The sequence below is a fragment of the Myodes glareolus genome, chromosome 9 (genome assembly GCF_982192425.1).
Source record: "Myodes glareolus chromosome 9, mMyoGla1.1, whole genome shotgun sequence".
NCBI classification, from domain to species: Eukaryota; Metazoa; Chordata; class Mammalia; order Rodentia; family Cricetidae; genus Myodes; species Myodes glareolus.
Genome location: NC_142034.1, coordinates 28,341,031 through 28,358,414, shown reverse-complemented (window position 1 = coordinate 28,358,414; position 17,384 = coordinate 28,341,031). Strand labels below are relative to the sequence as shown.

The following is a 17,384-nucleotide window of genomic DNA, read 5'->3' as shown; positions in this document are numbered from 1 at the left end:
CCCCAAGGCAAACACTGACATCAGTAATGTGAGAGAACTCACAACTCAGCCAATTACGTTTGTAGTTTATACCTCAGGTCTTTCTGGTTAATTTCTATAAAAAATAAGCCGTATCTTCCTGGGTCACTAGAGTAGAAAAGTTAGTATCAAGAAATGTGCAAGAATACTGAAATTAGTGGTTCTTTTTCTAAAATTATTTATTTGTTTATTTATTTATCTTTATGTGTACAATGTTCTGTCTATGTGTATGCCTACAGCCCAGAAGAGGGCACCAGACCCCATTAGAGATGGTTATGAGCCACCATGTGGTTGCTAGGAATTGAACTCACTCAGGACCTTTGGAAGAGCAGGCAATACTCTTAACCTCTGTGTCATCTCTCCAGGCCCAAATTAGTGGTTCTTTACTGGGAGTTATTCAGACCCCAGAGGACATTTGTCAATGTCTGGTGACAGTTCTGGTTGTCACCATGGTGGTGTATGCTACTGGAAACACCAGGTCTGGGCTAGAAATTCTGCCAACACCCTCAAAAAACAACAACAACCAAAACAAGATAACAACTGGTTCAAAACGTTAACAGTGTCAAAGCCAAATTTTCTCTCAACTGAAAATCTTCTGCATTTTTAGTCTTTTGACTCAGCCCTGACTTTTATAATATCCTGATGGCCCATATCTTACAATAGCCACGATTCTAGAACCCAACGATTGTTTTCTCAGTCCCTCTGCAGACTTTCAACACAGGTCTCTACCAAGACCAATCTTCTAAAACTGTGCTGATACCGTGTTACTGCCTATTCCACACCTTTAACATGGTGTGCACTTCTGACCAGGCACGATCACTTATACCTGTGATTCTAGCATTCAGTAGAGGGAGAGGGACTGCTTTATGCTTCAGGCTAGCCTAAGCCACTTAAGTGTATTTCAAGCTAGCCTGTTCTAGAGTAGAGAGTTAAGTGTACATGTGAACACTTTTCACTTTATTGTTTTACAAGAGTAGGTGTGAACATTTAATTATGCCAGTATGTCTGATCAAATTAAAATTTATTAACATATTCATAATTAAATCAAGTAGGAATTTATTTATCAGCAAATTTTCAAGGTGAAAAAAACTTCAGGATTACAAAAACAGTTTTGAGTTTTACTTGGATACAAGGTTTTATTATTACATAACCTGGGCTGGCCTTCAACTCAAGATCCCCTTGTTTCCTGCTCAGATTATAGGCTTGTGTCATCATGCCCGGTGAAAGACGTTTAATTCTAAGTATAATAAAAAGATAAACAGAAAAATCACTTACCAAGATCAGAACGAGTATTTGTAAACAATTCCGCAGGACAAAAACCACAGAGATAATATTTACAAACCTATTAAGAGAAAAAAAAAAGTACTTAACTTTCAAAAATTGCTTAGTTCTAAAATTTTCATTAGAAAGGGTGCCAAATATATTTGTCTTAATGTATTATTCATCTTTTGATCAAGTACGAACACGACTTATACATGTTGACAAAAATATATATATTTTTGTTATAATTATAGAATTGTCACTTTCTAAAAATAAACTAATTATGTCTGTTCAAATATGATCTGGTGTTTTAAGAACTGGCTGTGAGCTGAGGATGATATTCAGGAATCAGAGGCAGATGGATCTCATATTAATACAGAAAAACGAAATGGGAAAGGGGGTGTGCCAAGACAGGGTTTCTCTGAATGGTTCTGCTGTCCTTGAACCCAGAAAGCTGTCTACCTCTGCCTCCCTAGTGCTGGGATAAAAACTACACCACCCCACCTGGCAATAAATTTTTATTACCTAAAAACAAACAACCTCTAACAGGCTAGAGAGATGGCTCGGCACTTAGGAGGTACTGCTCTTGCAGAGGACCTGTCTCATTTCCAGAAACCAAGTTGGTAGCCTCACAACTACCTGTAACTCCAGCTCTCTTGTGGCATGCATACGTATCCTGTGTTTATGCACATATACACACAGACCTCTCACTCACATGACTAAAAATATAATCTTAAAAAAACTACATCATTCTTGAAAATCCATTTGTCACTGACATGAGGTACATTGCGATATTTCAGTAATACATCTGAATATAATGTGTAATGATTTCATTCTAAGTTTTTCTTTCCTATCCTAACTTATTTTTCTCTTCTTGTAGTACTCAGGTGTCTTGTACAGCGAGTTCCCCACAATCGATATTCAAGCTTTGAAGTTAACAGACTTTATTTACAGATTAGGCCTTGTGACTCATTGTCTAAATCAAAGATAACACTCATTTAAAATAAATTAGTTTTATATTATTGCTAAAGTTCCTCTAACTGTCCATGTAATAGACATTTCACATACCAATACTTTCACTAGATCTTACTAGATCCCTTTGAAGAAAACATTATGAACATGAATTCTTTCCTGTTGATGCATTTGTCATTGAAAGTGTCTCATTATGTAACCCAAATTGGCCTTAAACACAAAACAATTCTGTTTCAGTCTCATAAATGCTGTTTGCTCTATCACACCAAGCCCACTTTTGAGAAACTCCTCCAGATCCCATATTTAATTTAGTAAACTAAAGCACATTAATCAAAATTCCAAACTATTGCCTTTCACCCAAAATTTCACTGTTACTGTGATTATCAATGCATTACATTTAAACAACAGTAAGAAGGGTAGGAAAGGAGAGTATTCTAGGCTGCATGCCTGACATGAAACGAAACTGAGTTCTATAGTTAGCACAAGATAAACTGAGTAAGAAATCTTTCTCAACAATTAGGATTTGATGCCAAATGTCAAACAGATTTTTCTTTATCAAAGCAGTATGGTTTTACAGCTCTGTCCATAAAAATTGAAGTCAAAATCTATCTGGCCAGGACGGGTGGCACTAGTCTTTAATCCTAGATACACAGAAGACTGAGGTAGGAGGAGTTCAAGTTCAATGTCTACCTTGCTTACAGAGTGAGTTCAAGGCCAGCTATGAGACTTAATGAGATTGTCTCAAAAAAAAAAAAGAACCCAAAAACCAAAATAAACAAAAATAAATAAATAAAACAAAAGAAAAAAACAAATAGAAAAGGCCAAGGATACAGCTTAGTGGTGAGTACAAGGCTCTGGGGTTCAAGTTCCTCTAATGCGAGGGGAACACGATAGAACAAACCACCCAACAGATCGTAGGAGGTCCAAGTCAAGTAAGGTTAAGTACACAGTTGTAATCCTAGCTCCCTGAAGGCTAATATAAGAGAGTGACAAGTCTGAGGCCAGCATGGGAAACACAGCAAAATCAAATCTCAAAAAACTAATGTTCGAGAGGAGATGGGCAACTGGGCAGTGGTGGCACACACCTTAGGAGGCAAAGAAAGGTAGGTGGATCTCTGTAGTCTGGTCTATATAAGTTTCAGGCCAATCAAGGTTACATAGTGAGATGTCATTTCAAGAAAAAAACAACAAAACCACACACCCACACACACACACCAGCAGCAGCAACAACAACAAAAAGTGGTCAGTGAGACCAGTTAACCTGCCTGGCAATATCCAGAACCCATGTAAAGGAGGAAGGAGAATGGATTCTACAAAATTGTCCTCTGGCCTCTATATAGCTCTCCATTACACACACACACACACACACACACACACACACACACACACACACACGATGCACTCACACACATAATTATAATAATAAAATTTAAAGAGGATGGAGAGTTGGCTCATGCTGTAAAAATAGCTGGTGCTGAGCCTGACAACCTGAGCTCATTCCAAGGACCCTCACGGTAGAAGTGGTGACCGACCTCACACATAATGGCATGTGTCACCCCGATCATAAATACACATATGGTGAAAATCTGAGCTTCATGTATCAAGTCTAAACAAATTGTTTCACAACATTAACCTGACATAACTTAATGTTTGTGTATGCACATGTGTGGTTCTGAGGGTGCTAGTTCCAACCTCCTGTCTTGCTCTGTATCACTTTTCTTAGAAACACCAATATTTGACTTTTAAGATCATTCTCTTCAACTTAAGCTCCACACCACCTTCTTTTTGAGACAAAATCTTACTCCGTAGCCCAAGGCAGTCTGGAACTCATTATATAGTACATGTGGCTCTGAATTCACAGCAACTCTGTCTTAGCACCTGAGTGTCAATTATATGTATTTTATGTATGAGCCACAATGCCCAGCTAGCCTCAAGCAATATTTCTTTAAGAAAAAAAAGATTCTGCCTGTATAAATGCCTGCAGGTTAGAAGAAGGCACCAAGATCCCATTACAGATGTTGTGAGCCAAGTGGATGCTAGGAAATGAATTCAGGGCGTCTGGAAGATCAGCGGTGCTCTTAAGCGCTGGGTCATCTCTCCAGGCCCCCTAGACAATATTCTTATAGGTTGCCTATATTTAACAAAGACTATACCTCTCAGTTGGATATAGTAGCACATTTCTGTAATTATAGCACTAGGAAACCAAGACAGAAGCTGAGTTCAAGACCAGAGACCTATAGTGATCTCGCCTTACAAAACTATAATAACAGAAAGTCATGGTAGCGTGTGCATGTAATCAAGCACATGGGAGATTAAGGCAGGATCACTGGGAGTCTGAGGCCTATCCAAAAAGATCAATCTAGGGCTGGCAAGACAGCTCAGTGAGTCAAGGTGCTTGCCACCAAGACTAAAGACCCGAGCTTAATTCCCATAGTCCATAGGGTGGAATGAGAGCAAACTTCCACCAGTTGTCTTCAGACCAACACACACATAAACACAAAATACAATTTCTTTAATCATAATTTTTGAAAATTCAAATGATGGATAAAACCCACAGACTGACAAATTCTAACCACTAAGCAATACCTTCAGACTCTAGACTACTTCTGATTCTCCCCAGGAACTGCAGGTTTTAAAAATCAAGCTTACAACACTGAATAACTGGTAGTACATACTTGGGTGTTTCAAATAATGTTATTAATAACAATAACAACAAATCCACATAATACCTTCTATTTTTGTGTGCTGTATACATGTACATATTTGTGATTGTGTCCAAATGCATGACAATGCCAGAAGTGGTCGTGGGTGTCTTCCTCCATTACTCCTTACTACATTTATTTGTAAGTGTAAAAGCTAACAACATCAGCTGGCTCCTGCAGCTGCTCTCCACTTTTGGGGACAGTGTCCTTTGCTGAACTTAGACCTTGCTAACTGGGTAGTCTGGCTGTTCTACAGTAGGCTCATGGATCCACCTGTCTCTGGCTGCCCAGCACTGGGGAAACAGAGGCACTGTGGTGCCCAACTGCATATGGTTATCTTTCTTTGGGATATAATTGTGCCAATCACTCTAAATTTAAGATATTAGCCTTTGGCATTTAATATTAATCGGTGAAAAATATAAATACTTATCGCAAGTACTCTCAATGCCTTTTCCTCACCTTAATTTAAATTTATTTTATGTGCATTGGTATGAAGATGTCAGATCCCCTGGAATTGGAATTACAGACAGTTGTGAGCTGCCATGTGAGTGTTGGGAATTGAACCTGAGTCCTCTGGAAGAGCAGTCAGTGCTCTTAACTGCTGAGCCAGCTCACTAGTCACAATTCTTTATTCAATAATTCTTTACTCCACCATGGACCCAGCAACCTACTAACAGGAAGCAGGGGTGGAAGCAATAATTCCCACAATGCAATTACAATCTAGCTTTTTGATAAGTTTAAAGCAGAAGAGTTAAATCTCAGTAAGACAGTTTCAACTGTTAAGGAAATAACTGGTTCACAACCAACATTCTTGGTAGGTAGTATTATCAGAAAACTTTTTTTTTTTTTTTGAGACAGGGCTTTCTTTATAGCTCTGGTTGTCCTGGAATTCTGTAGACCAGACTTGCCCTGGAACTCAGACTCGCATGCCTCTGTCACAGGAGGCATGCGCCATTACGCCTGGCTATAATCAGAAAACTTTAAATGGTAACTTTCCACCAACTTCAAGTCAAACTGCCCAAAAATAGACTGACAGACAATAAAACAGTATCTGGCATCAGTTATGAAAAAGTAATGCTCTAAACAATACCACAGGGCTAAGACACAATTTGACACTATTTGCCAAACCTAAAATGTGTTTTCTTTTTTTGTTGTTTTTCAAAACAAGGTTTCTCTGTGTAGCCTCAGCTGTCCTGAAACTCGCTCCACAGACCAAGCTGGCCTCAAACTCAGAGATCCACCTGCTTCTGCCTCCCGCGTGCTGGGGTTAAAGTGTGTGCTACCACTGCCCAGCATGTTAGTCACACTACCTTTCTAGGTACTGACCAGTAGTTTACATAATCATTCACACTCACGTTCCCTCCCAATACTCCTTTCTCCCTCTCCCTTCAGCCTGGCCAGAAATGACAAAAGACAATTTACATACCCAACAGGAATCAAATAGTGAACATAAATTAAGGCAGGTTCATATATGCTGATATTGTTGAAATTATTAGGGAAAGTCAGGAAAGAATATATACAATTTTTAAATTACTCTGACAGAGTATTTAGCAGTGGGAAAAGAACAAACTCACAGTTCACTTCTGCTAAGAATATTTTCTTGCAAACATGTTTACTTTTATTTTTAAGAAAAAGTTTACTGAGCGGTGGTGGCACACACCTTTAATCTCATTGTCCAGGAGGCAGAGGCAGGCAGATCTCTGAATTTTAAGCCAGGCTGGTCTACAGAACTAGTTTTAGGGCATGCTCCAAAGCTACACAGAAAAACCCTGGGGGAGGGGGGCCTGGAGAGATGGCTCAGCAGTTAAGAGCATTGCCTGCTCTTCCAAAGGACTCTGAGTTCGATTCCCAGCAACCACATGGTAGTTTACAACCATCTGTAATGAGATCTGGTGTCCTCTTCTAGCCTGCAGGCATACACACAGACAGAATATTATATCCATAAAAAATAAATAAATACATAAAAAAAACCCTGCCTCGAAAGAGGGAGGGAGAAAAAGAGGGAGAGCGTTGAGTGTGCACTATCGAAATTCAAGAAAAATAGTAAAATCAATTTCATAATATGTTCAGAAAATCATGAGAACACTATTTACTGCTTAAAAAAAAAGCAGGATCAGTAATTCTGATCATCTCTGAGTCACAGGCTGGAGATGCAGCTTGGTGACAAGATGACTCCCCAGCACACACAAAGGCCTGGAGAAAAAAAACTTTCAATCTCAAACATACACTAAGAATACTTTAAAGATTTTTGTTTTCCTGAATCTACCAGACTCCTAACAGTAAGCTTCCTAACAAGTAAGTAATACTTCCTTGTACTAATTAATACTTAAAACTCTCAAACATTCCCAAGACCATCAGTTGAAAGGAGAAAAAAAAATGGTTTACTGTAGAGCTATTTCTTGCCCTTGTAGTCAGATCATGTAACCAATCAGAACAGCTTCAAATCATTAGCATGTAAATTTAAATCAAATATAAATGTATTTACAGGCACCTACAGATATGAGTCCTTGGCTTAAAATCCTAGGGAATGCTCACAGAATTTCTATTGTAAATTACTAACTTTTGAAAGGCAGCTAGCAAAAGGGGGGGAGGCTAAAACCAATATTCTAAGAATAGTCTCACCCAACAGTCCTAGCTGGCCTAGATTTTGAGTTCCTCCTGTCTCAGCTTTCTGAGTAATGGTGTGTGGGAGTTGTGCCACCATGCCTAGTTAAATTTTTTTAAGCTAAAAGAATTCATTGAGTTTTTAAGAAGCAAAAGACAAAGAAAAGCAGAAGGAACTTCAAGGACAGCTTTAAACAGAGGGTCTGTAAGAGTCAGTCTGAGGGCTATGGTTCTGATCCAGCTACACTGAGATTATACTTATCAATTAGTCTTTGTGTCTACACTGCTTTACAGTCACGGCTCAAAGATTTCACATACTGGTTACACATTCTGAATGATAAAATTCCTTTCTCTCTTTCTCTCTCCTTTTTCTTAAGTTTTTTGAGACGGTATCTCTCTGTGTAGCCCTGGTTGTCCTGTAATTCACTCTGTAGACCAGACTGGCCTCAAACTCAAAGATCCACCTGTCTCTGCCTCCCGGCAGAATGATAAAATTTCAATCTTCACAGCAGTTGGGCAGTGAACATCTTTACTGCCTTCAACCATTTCTCAATATAATGAAGTTCGAATTTCTTTCTCCCGTATCTGCCCACTCACTCCCCTTCCAAGATACCCAAAGGCCTCAGTTGTAACATTACTTAAAATTTCCCAATAACACTCACTTCCTTCAATCTTCTCTCTGCCCTTCCTCAGGCTGATTCTACCAAGCCTTTAGGGTCCAGTATTTCAAGGTCAATTTCAATGAAAAGGCCTTCTCAAGTCTAGCCAGACACCCTACGCTCTGTGCACCCTCTGGTTTTCTTCACTGTAGTACTCACACTCGGTCACTGCAGTCATTACCAATTACTTTTTGCCACTCCACTGACAATCTCAGGCCTGAGGGTTGTGCCTACACAATTCTGCTAGTATTTAAAAACAATGCAGTTCTGTTGAAAGGAACTGAAGTAGCCATCTCCCTTGGTGAAAATCACATCTAAGGACAGGTATGTCTCTGGGTTTTTATTATTTGTGCTACACATGTGTGTGAACATTTGGTCTCCAGCTGTTGGCACTGTCTCGGAAGTTTATGAAACCTTTAGGAGGCTGAGTCTTATAGAAAGCATGCTGAGCCAGGTTGAGGTTTTACAGTCTGGGTCCATTTCCTATATTTTCTCTTTTCCTGCATGGCCAGGTAAAGAATGGCTGGCCAGCCTTGTGCTCCTTCTGCCATGGAAGACTGCAACCTTCTGCAACTGTAAACCAAATTTCTTTTCTTAATTGCTTTTGCTGTGGTATTTTATCACAAGACAGATATCAAACCATTAGTAAGCAAATGTACTTTCACTATTTATGCAATGTATCATATGAAGGGACACTAACTAAAGGCTTCTCTCCCATCTGTCAGTTCCCAAATAATCACTCTGGAGCTTAATTACAAACTGGTCCATTAGCTCAGGCTTATCATTAACTAGATCTTACAACTTAAATTAACCCATTTCTATTATTCTATATTTTATCACGAGGCTTGTGGTTTGTTACCTCACATCTTGCTTCTCCAGGTCTTCCAGACTCCACCTTTTCCTTCTTCCCTGTATCTTTGCTTGGATTTACTGCCTGGCTTTATTCTGCCTGACTATTGCCCAAATCAATTTCTTTATTAACCAATGGTAAGACATATTCATAACATACAGAAGGGCACCCACATCAGGACACTTGAACATGTGGCTCTCGCAAGCCTTCCCATTCTCCCCATTCCCTCTGCCTCACTAAAAACCATTAGATTACATTCCTCAAGCCAGCCACCAAGGTCTATTCCCTTACTGGCTGTTTCTTCCTCCTGAGGCTGATTACCAAAGACCAGTTATTGAAGTACTGAAGTCCGGCAATCAGAAGTCCCCTTTGGTTCACCTAGTTAAAATGCCCAATTAAAATTAAACACTTCATCCTAACACAGGGCTTCCCGTTTTATCTTTATAAACCACCATTTATATGTGTCATATATGTCTTCTCTCTACCCAGAGGCAGTCCTTTGTCTCTCTGGGAAAACACCCCTGCCTCCTTTCTCTCATCTCATATCTCCTTTACCACTGTATCCTATAGTCCATTCTAACACAGACCTCCCCCTTTTCCTCATCTTTTTTTTTTTTTACACATTAATCATAAACTGATTGGCCCAGTAACTAAGGCTTCTTAGCTAATTTTTATAACTTACATTAGCCTGTAATTCTTGTCTGAGTTAGCCACATGGCTTGGTACCTTTTTCAGCAAGGCAGTCACATCTTGCTTCCTCTGAGGCTAGGTCACGAATGCAGACTGTGTTTCCCTCTTCTCAGCATTCTTGTTGCTCTGGCTCTACTTCCTGCCTGGCTATTGGCCAATCAGCATTTTATTAAAAATAATACAAGTGACAGGATAAAAGACTATTGCCCCACAGCACCCCCCCTTTAAAAAAATGAACTCTGAATCGAATCTCCCTTGTTTAGTTTTCTTTCTGACCATTATCTATAACAACTTGTAACCAACATTCTAGGCAAAGTAAAATATCCATAGTCCATTTTCTGGGAATGTGAGCATAGTTTTCCTCATCTTAAAAATTACACCTGCAAGGTCATTTGCTGCTGTTTTCTGACCGAGTCAGAAGCAGTCACTTTAACTTTTGTTCCCTGCTTAATAAAGGATTTCTCTGTGATATCAGGTGTTTGTGTGTGCTTTGTGCCTAATCCCAGGTCCGGGAGGAAGCCCCCAACTGTTCAGGGATCTCCATTACATCTTTGTATTTTAGAGATACAAGACATCTTTAAGACAGGTATTATAGATCCACCTCAAACAATGGAGGGGTGGTATTTGAACTATTCCACTCAGGAGGGAAGCTAGAAATAAACAACTCAAAATAGTTTCAGGAAGTCTCTGAAACTGACCAGATTCACCAGTGGATACCTCCCCAAAACCCAAAATAAAAGTTCATAGTGCCTTTCAGACAAGTAGAGCTGAGCTGCAAAGACTCTCAGATAGGACAAGCAACAAAGAAGTCTCTGAGGTCAGACCAACAGCCAGAAAAGAAGCAAAGTCTTTTTTTTTGAGTTGCCCAGAAAAGGTTTAGACTAGAGTCTCTTGGAAAGAACACTTTCTAACCTGTTGAGTTGCCTGCAGGCATTTAATATTTAATAGTAGGTATCATGGACTACACTAATTTTAAAAAGTGTTTGCGCGTTTATTTTTGTATATATGTGGGTGTGCATATGCTACAGCATGCATCTGGAAGTTACAAAGCAACTTGTGAGAGTTGGTTCTCTTTTCCAAATATGGGTCTTAGTGACTGAACTCAGGTTGTTAAGTTTGGCAGTGCTGATCCCATCTGAGACCCATCCCTAGCCCCTGTAGACACTAATTTTTATACCTTTAATTTTCCTTCCTAAACTGAACCTCTTCCTTACCTCAGGCATTGGGGGAATTTTTTTCTCAAGTAAGAACACGGACAGATATTTTAAATAGTAAGTTTGGGGAAGAAGGAATAGCTCAGCAGTTAAGAGTACTTCCTGCTTTTCTGAAAGATCCAAGTTTGGTTCTCAGCACCCACATTAGGCAGCTTACAATGGCAGGTAATTCCAGCTCCTGAGGATTCAAAGCCCTCCTGTGGTCTCCAACAATACCTGTACACAGTATGGCAAACAAACAATCTTTTTTTAAAGTCGTTTGATACTGTCAGTGACAATATCTGCTAACATTCCAAAAGTTTTAGAAGTACATTTAGTTCAATTCTCTTCATAGTAACCTTTAGTAAACACGTTATGCTTGAATTAAGGTACACGACAAAAGCAACTTCAGTCATGGCAGGATGTGGGAGTACACTCCTAGAAGCAGGAGGATCACTTAAGACCAGCCTCGAAAACTATGAAGACCCTTTCCCAGCAAATAAAACCGCATGCAATTGCAGACACTGTAAAAGTCAGTTACAATCATCCACAGTTAAATTCACTTTTGGAAGGAGGTTCTGAATGTAAGCCTTCAATTTGAACTACAAAATTCTTATCACATTAACAAATACTAAAAGCTCCAAATTAGACTTTGTAATCTTCTATAACACAGCTTCTAAGGGCTTCTCTGGCAACACTAAAATCTTCCACTTGGATCCTAAGGTACTTACCCCAGGCAGTTACAATCGCATGCTTTCCTCATTACTAAGGTTACTTACAAGTTAACACCAACCAAAAGTAGGACAAACTGCTTAATGCAAAACCACCAGTGGCTGCAAATATGCAAAGCACAAACACAGGCATACGTTAATGAATGCTTGAAAGAGTTGCTGTTGGGTGAAAACTACTTTCAAAGAGCCTGAAAGGCACTAACACTACTACACTAAAGACTCAACAAGCGTAGGGCTTGTGTTTTTTGCCACTCCCCACCCCCACGAAAGCAAACATCGAGACAGCTCAACCAATAAAGGTGTTTGCAACTAAAGCCTAAAGACCCAAGATCAATCTCTGGAGCCCACACAGAAGGACAGAACCAAACTCCAAACAGGTTATCTATCCTCTGACATTCACAAAAGTGCCCACTCCAGCAGTGTACATGAGTGCATGTACATCCACACATCCACACACCACACACACACACACACGTGCGCGCGTGCGTGCGTAAAATAACCATAACTGTACCCAAGAATATTCTTTTTTTTTTAAATTTATTTATTATGTATACAATATTCTGTCTACATGTATGCCTGCAGGCCAGAAGAGGGCACCAGACCTCATTACAGATGGTTGTGAGCCACCATGTGGTTGCTGGGAGTTGAACTCAGGACCTTTGGAAGAGCAGGCAATGCTCTTAACCATTGAGCCATCTCTCCAGCCCCATCCAAGAATATTCTTGACATGCTTATAAACCCAGCACTAGGGAGGTAAAGACTTGAATATCAAGAGTTCAAGGTCGCTCTCTGTTACACAGAACCCAGTCTCTTAAAAAGAATAAGCTTTATAAAGCAACACTTTTAAACGTACAGATGAAATTAACTTTAACAATGTACTTTCCTAGCACTTGGAAGTAGAGGCAAGAGGAGCACGCACTCAAGGTCATTTTCAGTTCCCTCCCCCAATTAAAAAAAAAAAAAAAAAAGAAGCAAGCTAGATGGTGCATCTTGTAAAAGGTACTTGATGCCAAATCTAATGATCAAACCCCTGAAACCTACAGGTGGAGCGAACAACATTCTTAAATTGTCCTCAGACACACTCACCCACCCCTACATAAACGTAAAATATTTTTTTAAAATCACTGTGCTAGGCTGGAGGGATACAGAAATATGCAATTAAAATTACCCGGATCAGTCAAATAAGGCTATCTTACAACGAAAGTAATTAAGAGTACTTGTGCACACGCCTTTAATCTCAGCCCTCGGGAGGCAGAGGCAGGTGGATCTCTGTAAATTCGAGGCCAGCCTGATCTACAGAGTTCCAGGACAACTAAGGCTGTTACTAGAGAAACTGTCTCGAAAAACCAAACCCCTACCCCTGCCTCCCACCCCCACCAAAAAAAAAAAAAAGGAAAAAAAAATAAAGTACTTGCTGTTTGGCTCTTAGCACCTACACAGTGGCTCACAACCATCCACACTCCAATTCCAGTGGGGTCCTATTCCCTCTTTTGGCATTCACATGGTACACACACACACATATTCAGGCACTCATATAGCACACAAAATAAATGTATATGGGATGTGTATAAATACAAATACATTTTTAGAAAACCTATCTTAGAACTATTATTAACAACAAGATGAAGTTTCCCCTGCCCTCCCCCCGTGGTTCAGTAGTTAAGAACACTGTTCTTCCCGAGGGCCAGGGTTCAATTCCCAACAACCAGGAGGCAAAGCACGACTGACTCTAACTCCAGTCCCAGGAGCTGAGGCACACATACATACAGGCAAAACATATATATCAAAAATAAACGTTAAAAAAAAAGACAGGGTCTCACTATGTAGCTCTGGCTAGTCTGGACCTTGCTATATAGACCAGATTGGTCTATAATCAAAGAGTGCTGAGACTAAGCACACACACACACACACACACACTTACCGCCATGCAAATTTCTATTCTGACTGCTAAATATCTATATATTATATATGTGTGTGTATGTATATATATATATATATATATATATAAATTGGAATTTAATCTTTTTTTCTCTTTGCTTTGTTTGAGACAGGGTTAACCTAAGCTAGCCTGGAACTCTGATTTACTCTTGCCTTAGCCACCAGGGTGCTAAAATTACAGGCACGCACTACATCAGGCTTGATTTCCATTTCCACATCTTCTTTTTTTGGTATTTTCTTATTCTTATTCCAAAAAAGTAAAAACAAAATGGTTTGCTCAGTTATGTGGCTTTTCTCCATCTAATCCAAGTATTGCAAAGAAAAAATGTTCAAATAAGAGTCAGACGGCTCTCTCTCAGTCATAAAGCCAGAGGCCCTATGTCCAAACCCCCCTAAACCCCCCTATCTACCCAAACCCACCAAATACAATAAAAAATTAAGAAAAAAATGGAATTTATTTCCAAATGGAATAAAAATGCAAAACTCCGTTGCAATGATAGGCCACAGTGATGTGATGTGATGGTGAACCCTTTACATTCGAAGTTTCTATTAGCAATCAAAAGCACAGCCTCTGGCATGCAAGTAACACCAAGAGCTTCCTTCCCCATGTTTACTCTACACTATCTGCACTATTTAGAAAAGTCACAGCCAGGCAGTGGTGGGATAGGCCTTAAACCCCAGCACTTGGGAAGTAGAGGCAAGGAGATCTCTGTGTTCAAGGCCAGCCTGGTCTACAGAGCGAGTTCCAGGACAGCCAAAGATACACAACGAAACCAGGCAGACAAGGCCCCATGTTATTACTCCTCGTGAGGACCACCAGCACCACCCCCTAACTCTGAAGACAGAGTCTGAAATGTCAATTAAATGCCTGGAAATCCTTGAAATTAGAATACAATGCAACTTCGACATTAAAGGCATGAAATATTTTGATGACAATCACTAAATGTTCTATTAATAAAAAGCATTAAAACCAAAGAGAAAGCACATCTATGGCTGAGATGACATCAAAACCTCATTACTTTCACCACTGCAAAGTCATAAACTTGTCCACATGCATTACCATGTGCCTTTCTTCACAACATGTTCAAAACTAAGATGTAAAGAATGAAATTACTTTTCACTTTAATCTAGACCACAAAAGTCCTATTTGTGCTTGAGGGGAGAAAAACATAATTTTTCTAGCCCTGGTTGCTGTTTATTTTTGAGAATCTCTGGCTAGCCTTGAATACACCAAGATCCACTTTCCTCTGCCTCCCCAGTATTGGGATAAAAGATGTGTGCCACCAAGCCCAGCTGATGTTTACTAACTTTTTTAAAAGCTTAGACTGAGTGGGGCAGTGGTGACATACGCCTTAAATCCCAGCACTTGGGAGGCAGAGGCAGGGAGATCTTTGCGAGGCCAACCTGGTCTATGGAGCAAGTTCCATGACAGCCAGGCCTACACTGAAAAATCTTGTCTGGAACAAACAAAACAAAACAAAAAAGCTTAGATAGAAGTGTTAAGTGGGTCTGGCAGTGGTGGCCCAAGCCTTTAATCCCAGCACTCAGGAGGCAGAGAAAGCGGAAGTCTATGAGTTCCAGGCCAGCCTGGAATATGAGACCTAGTTTCAGGACAGACTCCAAAGCCACAGAGAAACCCTGTCTCCAAAAACAAAACAAACAAACAAAAAAAGAATTAAGTGCGGTGGGGGGACAGAAAGAGAAATTCACAGTGACAGAGGCCAAAAAAAGGCAACAGGGTCAAGACATAACCAAGAGTCTAGACTAATACTGCGACAAATGAAGGGGAAAACAAACATTTAAAAATCCACAGATGTTGAAATCAACCACAAACACACAGATTAATATGACTAACAGCCAACACCATAAATTATACCTAAGAATACTTTTATACTACTCTGGAGTCAGGCACCTCCTCCATACAACCTTAGTCAAAACACTTTTTTAAAATAATCATGTACCCCCACCTCATTTTTCTCCACTGCAAAAGAAATTTTTACATTACTCAAACCCTGTTTGAAAACAATGCATAGTTTACTTTCCTGAAAGGCCTATCTGTGTTAGTCAAGCGTGGAGACGCCTGTAACCCCAGTACTCTGAGAGCTAAGCAAGGATTTCAAGTTCGAGAACAACCTGACCTATAAAGTGAAACAATGTCTCAACAAAGCCTTTGTTGAACCCTTTCCTCCTATTTTTAATAGCAACTGATTTCACTGCTGTTTGATAGCAACTGCAAAGGAAAACAAAGTCCGTCTATTCTCCCGTTAAGATTTCAAACAGTGTGCTCCACGTTCAAAACTAGATAAAAATACTTAAAATAAAATATAATATTTGCGAGGAACCAGCTGCACAGAACCGCGCAAGCTGAACGGGGCTATAAAAATCAGACGTCGCTTTTGCCGAGTACCAAAAGACCTTGAGCGAGCTTCTCCAGTTCTCACCTGCGAAGCTGGAGTTACAGTTAAGCCCAAGTGGGTAAAAAGGCTCCAATGAGTTTCTGTGAAAGCAAAAACCTTGACACGCGCCTACCTGAGGGACTTAAACACAACTGCCATCTAGCAGTATTGCTAAATACAAACACTGTTTACGATAAACTGTATCAAGTTGTGACCTGTATCAAATGTCTACTTTCCCAAAGAAGTGTCGAAACAAAACCATCTCTAAACGAGGCACTGCCAAACACGATGGCTGCACCCAAATAACGGAAGGATTTGCCCTTCTTTCGCATGCGGTAAAAAGCCTGGAGCTCCGGTGTAATAAAATGAGCCCTTCCTTCCTTTTTCCCGCGTTTCCCGGCCTCACCGAGGTGCTCCTTTCGGGCCCGCCGAGCGCAATCCCGGACTTCCTCCCCAGAACAAATCGCCCTATCCCCGGGGTTCGCGCGGAATCCTCCCTCCCGGGCCGCCCTCCCGCCTCCCGCAGCCGTCAGGTGCTCCGGGCGGCGCGACCGGGACCCCAAATCGCGCCGAGACCCAGCCTGGCCTGGCCCGCGCCCTCCCTCGCCTTCCCTCCCCCAGGCGCTTGGGCACAGGCCCAAGGCCCACGGGACTTACGCTCTCGTGGTCCCACCGCACGTTGCTGCGCTTCTCATCCGGGGCGAGGTTTCGGTCCCGGCCCATTAACTCATCCAACAATTGCGCGGCCGAAATCATGGTGCTTCCTCCGGGCGGCTGCTCCCACCAGCCCTAGCACCCACGAACGGAAAGGACCAGCCACTCGGTCGCCAGACGCCCCCTCGGCCCACTCTCAAGCCGAAAAGCCTCTTCCAAAGAGGAGCCGATAAGACAAAATGGCCGCCGCCCGGGCACCTTCCCAGCATGCCGTGCGCCCGCGGAGACACGCCTAGGCCCGGGCGGCGAAGGCGGCCCGACTCCGCCGGCGAGGGGGCGGGACCTCCGGGCCAGGCCGAGGGCAAGCGGGGGCCAGGCGCTGACTCCGCCCCGCCGCGGCTGTGCCTGCCGGGCCCTAACCTCCCTAACGGCCCGGGCTGTCGGCCCCTTTCACTTCGAGAAAAAGAGCAAGCTAGCTCTGGAGGCTTTGACAGTGCCCCGGAATGGAGATGATGTCCCTTTGTCCACGTGGTGCCCAGGGTGCCATCTTCCAGCGAGGGAAACGAGATGAGCAAGCTGCGTTCGTGCTCATCCTCCATTTTCCTAGTCGCTATAGTTAGCGCCTCCTTTACCTGGCCGTATTTCTTTGTCATTGAAGCTAGGGACCTAACCCTGGACCATACAGTTAACGCTCTACCGCTGTACTAAATCCCTAAC

At 41.4% G+C, this 17,384-nt stretch overlaps 1 protein-coding gene across 4 annotated transcripts in view; it reads right to left on the bottom strand.

The window, feature by feature from the left end:
* The window catches only part of Luc7l3 (LUC7 like 3 pre-mRNA splicing factor), a 36,474-nt gene extending 19,555 nt beyond the window's left edge, over positions 1-16,919 (bottom strand). For 2 of the 4 annotated variants that reach the window (XM_048446918.3, XM_085695674.2), the window contains exons 1-2: positions 16,671-16,918; positions 1,294-1,360 (exon numbers count right to left, since the gene is read on the bottom strand). In XM_048446918.3, coding sequence (XP_048302875.1) covers positions 1,294-1,360; positions 16,671-16,769 — 166 coding nt within the window. In that variant the 5' untranslated portion in view covers positions 16,770-16,918. Of the gene's footprint in view, positions 1-1,293; positions 1,361-16,670 lie in introns of all 4 variants that reach the window. The other 2 variants (XM_048446917.3, XM_048446919.3) reach the window with 2 other exon arrangements.
* Positions 16,920-17,384: the final 465 nt, after the last annotated feature.